We start from the raw sequence: 3,457 nt of genomic DNA, 5'->3' as shown, positions 1-3,457 counted from the left end.
CATAAAAATAAATGCGTTAGTATAAAAATATTTTCGGTATATCAAAGAAATCGTATGAAAATAACGTTGCCAAACGATAAAAATTATAATCGAGATTATATTTATAATATATAATTTATAATATATAATATATATATATATATATATATACATATATATTTTTCAAAATCGACTTAAGCTTTGTGATACATCGTATTTTATGCATAATAATCAATCTTTATTTATTTAAAATTAACAAACGTAATATATATGTATAATGTTCGTGAAATAGTGTCGCAATAATACTTTAAACACATTGATTGACCGAAACTTGTAGTGTACTTTGATTATTTATTAGAATGGAAACCTTCTTCTTCATTGCCAGGAAATAATACATTACAGTATCAAGGAATAAATAATTACAAATTTCAGTGTGTCCGAATATAATCGACATATGCAACAGTGAATTATATTATGCAGCATATGATCGTCGTTTTATCTGAAACGTTGATGTACAAGCCGCGTATCACGCGAAACTAAACGTTGTCACTTTCTTTTTTATGCTAAAATATTGACAATACGAATTTAAAACTGCAACATTTTCCGCATATTCTCCAACTATAGGAGCTACTACCCCCCGTCCTATTAGCGATTCCATTTAAAAATCGGTTTAAAATATAACGTATAATATAACGCTTCTTTGCCAACCGTATCGACGTTCCAAGGGAATACGAAATGAGTTATAGACGGAAACTTTTCTCTTCGGCGACAAGTTATTAAAGTATTCCTCTTCTGCGCAGCCTACCAATGGACGTCTTTGACACCCGATATTTTCGTATTAACAAGCTATTGCTGTCGTTTGCTGGCTTGTGGCCGAGTCAATCGTCGTCTAACAAGAACACAATTCTTTATACATGTACAATACTCGGTATATTGATTTTAATATTGCCGCAGGTACCTCTACAAATTAACATACGCGGACTAGAGAAGCGTAAAAGAATCAGCTAATATTTCTCCGATACGAATTTTTTGAAATTTTTCTTTCAATTTTCATCGTTGGAATTTTTATTTTGAAGTGATATCATAATTGCAGAATTATTCAATTGTCCTTAAATATATTATGGTGTTTTATCAACAGATCGCATATTTATTCAAACACGCGACAAGTCTGGCCAATTATTACGATGTATTACCGAGTCTCATTGGCGCAATTATATGTCTCATGAAAACGATCGGTGTATTCTCTAAATCTAATGAAGTAAGAGCGTAAACTCATCAAAATCGGCATATAAAATCATTCTCGATATCGAAAAAGAATTTATCGTATCTCCAGTTTAGGATGCTTATTCAGCATGTGCAATATGACTGGTGTCTATTAGGAAATCACGAGAAGATTCAGACTTTAATGAAATACGTGGAGAGAAGTCGAATGTTCACAATGGCCTATTTAAGTATAATCATAACGATCCGATCTCGTTTCCTCGAGCAAATCGTGCAAAAAAATACAATTTTTCTTTTCAGTTTTTATCAGCACGGGTGCGATTAGTTTCATCACAGCACCGATCACAGTACCGATCCTCGATCTTGTGCTGTCGTCGAATGTGACGAGACCAAAAAAGCTGCCGCATTCGAGCGAGTTCTTTGTGGATCTAGAAAAGTATTATTACATTCTCTTGGTGATCACGTTTATAGGATACTTTATAGCTGTCACAACGGTGATCGCGATCGATACCATTTACTTCGTAATGCTGCAACATAGCTGCGGTATGCTCGCCATATTAAGGTGAGAATATCAGAATTATTGTAAGAATTAATTTTATTAATATGAGAGAAAATATATTTCATACACATGTGTGTATCATATGCTTCCAGTCATCGTTTGGAAAATTGTATTACATACAACAAACCGAAATGCGTAGATCGCAATCCCATATCTAACAATAAGCGGGACGAGAATATTGAGAATATGGTACAATGCGTACAGCTACAAATCAGAATAGAAAGGTTCGTATAAATTCATGCGGAATATTGAAATTTATTGAAAAATATAATTGACCAAAAAAGATTTTTTTCTTTTTTTCAATTTTCTTTTTATTAATAGAATGATACAGCTAATTGAGTCAACGTTCGCGATATGTTTCATTATTGATATTGGTTTGGGAGTTTTACTTCAATGTTCCGCGTGCGTGATGGTAATAAAAATATGTAATAAATTGTTAATATTTACTTAATAAATTATTACTTCGTATTTTATTTCGCAATAAAATATTGCACAACATAAAGTCTTTGATTTGTTAGCTTAAACTTGATTTAGAATCGTAGATCGCATAAGTTATGCATTACTGTACAGATCGTAACTAATATGAATACTATGGAGATAATAAGACACGGTCCACTCCTGCTTATGCAGAATTTTCGAATTTTTTTCAACAGCTGGATAGGGCAGGAAATAATAGATCACAGTATTCAGATTCCTGTCTCAGCGTAAGTTGTCAATTTAATGAATTGACGACATTTGCTGCAGTACAACTGTAATATACTTTCAGATATAATGGAATGTGGTATGAAACATCTCTGGAAGCAAAAAAGATGTTCTTGTTTCTACTAATGAAATGTCAAAAGCCGTATCGCATAACTATGGCCAAATTATATGTAATCAGTTTGGAAGGTTACAGTACGGTATGGCGAAATTCGATGCATATGACTAAACTATATTAAACGAAAATATATATAATAAGTTATATAAGTTATATAAATAATCTATCTCTATATAACATTTAAAACACATACGCGAATTTTCTTTATAATTTTATATATATATATATATATATATATATATATATATATGTAAGTTTATAAAATTATAAAGAAAATTCGCGTATGTGTTTTAAATGTTATATAGAGATAGATTATTTATATAACTTATATAACTTATTATATATATTTTCGTTTAATATAGTTTAGTCATATGCATCGAATATATATATATATATAGGAAAATGTTCATATTTAACATTATGTTACATTTTTAAGATCATGAAAACATCTGCCTCCTATGTTACGTTAATGGTATCGTTAAACTCGGATGATATATAACTGTCCATTATTTGGAATTCTGCGACTTACTTTATACATCAAACATAGAAAATAATTGTGAATAAATATATTTCGGCGAATAAATATCTCGTCTTATTTGCGTTGTCTTGCATTTTAACCTGCCCGTCATCTAAAGGCTAAGAATCAGTATTGTAATTTTGTAAGTGAATAAAATTATACAACAGATTATTCTGTAGAATGTATTAACAGTTACAGTTGTAATTGGTATGAAATATCACTGACAATGAGATCCACACACTGTTAAGAATCACGTTAATACACTGAGAAAAAAATACTGTTGAATCAACAACATCTTTGTAGTTAAATTTTATTTTATTAATTCAATGATATTATTAATCTAATCAAATTAATAAAATAATAA

At 30.2% G+C, this 3,457-nt stretch overlaps 1 protein-coding gene across 1 annotated transcript; it reads left to right on the top strand.

Annotated features, from left to right (window-relative positions):
• The first annotated feature begins 754 nt into the window (after nucleotides 1-754).
• Nucleotides 755-3,075, top strand: LOC145944814 (odorant receptor 4-like). The gene is made up of 9 exons (XM_083053379.1): nucleotides 755-933; nucleotides 1,118-1,237; nucleotides 1,313-1,430; nucleotides 1,501-1,762; nucleotides 1,852-1,983; nucleotides 2,081-2,171; nucleotides 2,330-2,463; nucleotides 2,526-2,658; nucleotides 3,013-3,075. Exons 1-9 carry the CDS (start codon nucleotides 787-789, stop codon nucleotides 3,073-3,075), a joined length of 1,200 nt encoding a protein of 399 aa, XP_082909505.1. The 5' UTR covers nucleotides 755-786.
• The last annotated feature ends 382 nt before the right edge of the window (nucleotides 3,076-3,457 follow it).

Source organism: Prenolepis imparis, unplaced genomic scaffold (assembly GCF_030444845.1).
Source record: "Prenolepis imparis isolate NDT839.2.m4 unplaced genomic scaffold, iyPreImpa1.0 SCAF_13, whole genome shotgun sequence".
In the NCBI taxonomy this organism is placed as follows: domain Eukaryota; kingdom Metazoa; phylum Arthropoda; class Insecta; order Hymenoptera; family Formicidae; genus Prenolepis; species Prenolepis imparis.
The sequence above is the reverse complement of the archived record's forward strand: the minus strand, read 5'-3'. Positions and strand labels throughout refer to the sequence as shown.

Bases quoted from the DNA above. Each gene is read 5' to 3' on its own strand.
- LOC145944814 (XM_083053379.1), top strand. From the start codon at position 787: ATGGACGTCTTTGACACCCGATATTTTCGTATTAACAAGCTATTGCTG. The intron at 1,238-1,312 runs GTAAGAGCGTAA...TCGTATCTCCAG, and splicing joins TATTCTCTAAATCTAATGAA to TTTAGGATGCTTATTCAGCA. The intron at 2,659-3,012 runs GTATGGCGAAAT...TACATTTTTAAG, and splicing joins GTTTGGAAGGTTACAGTACG to ATCATGAAAACATCTGCCTC.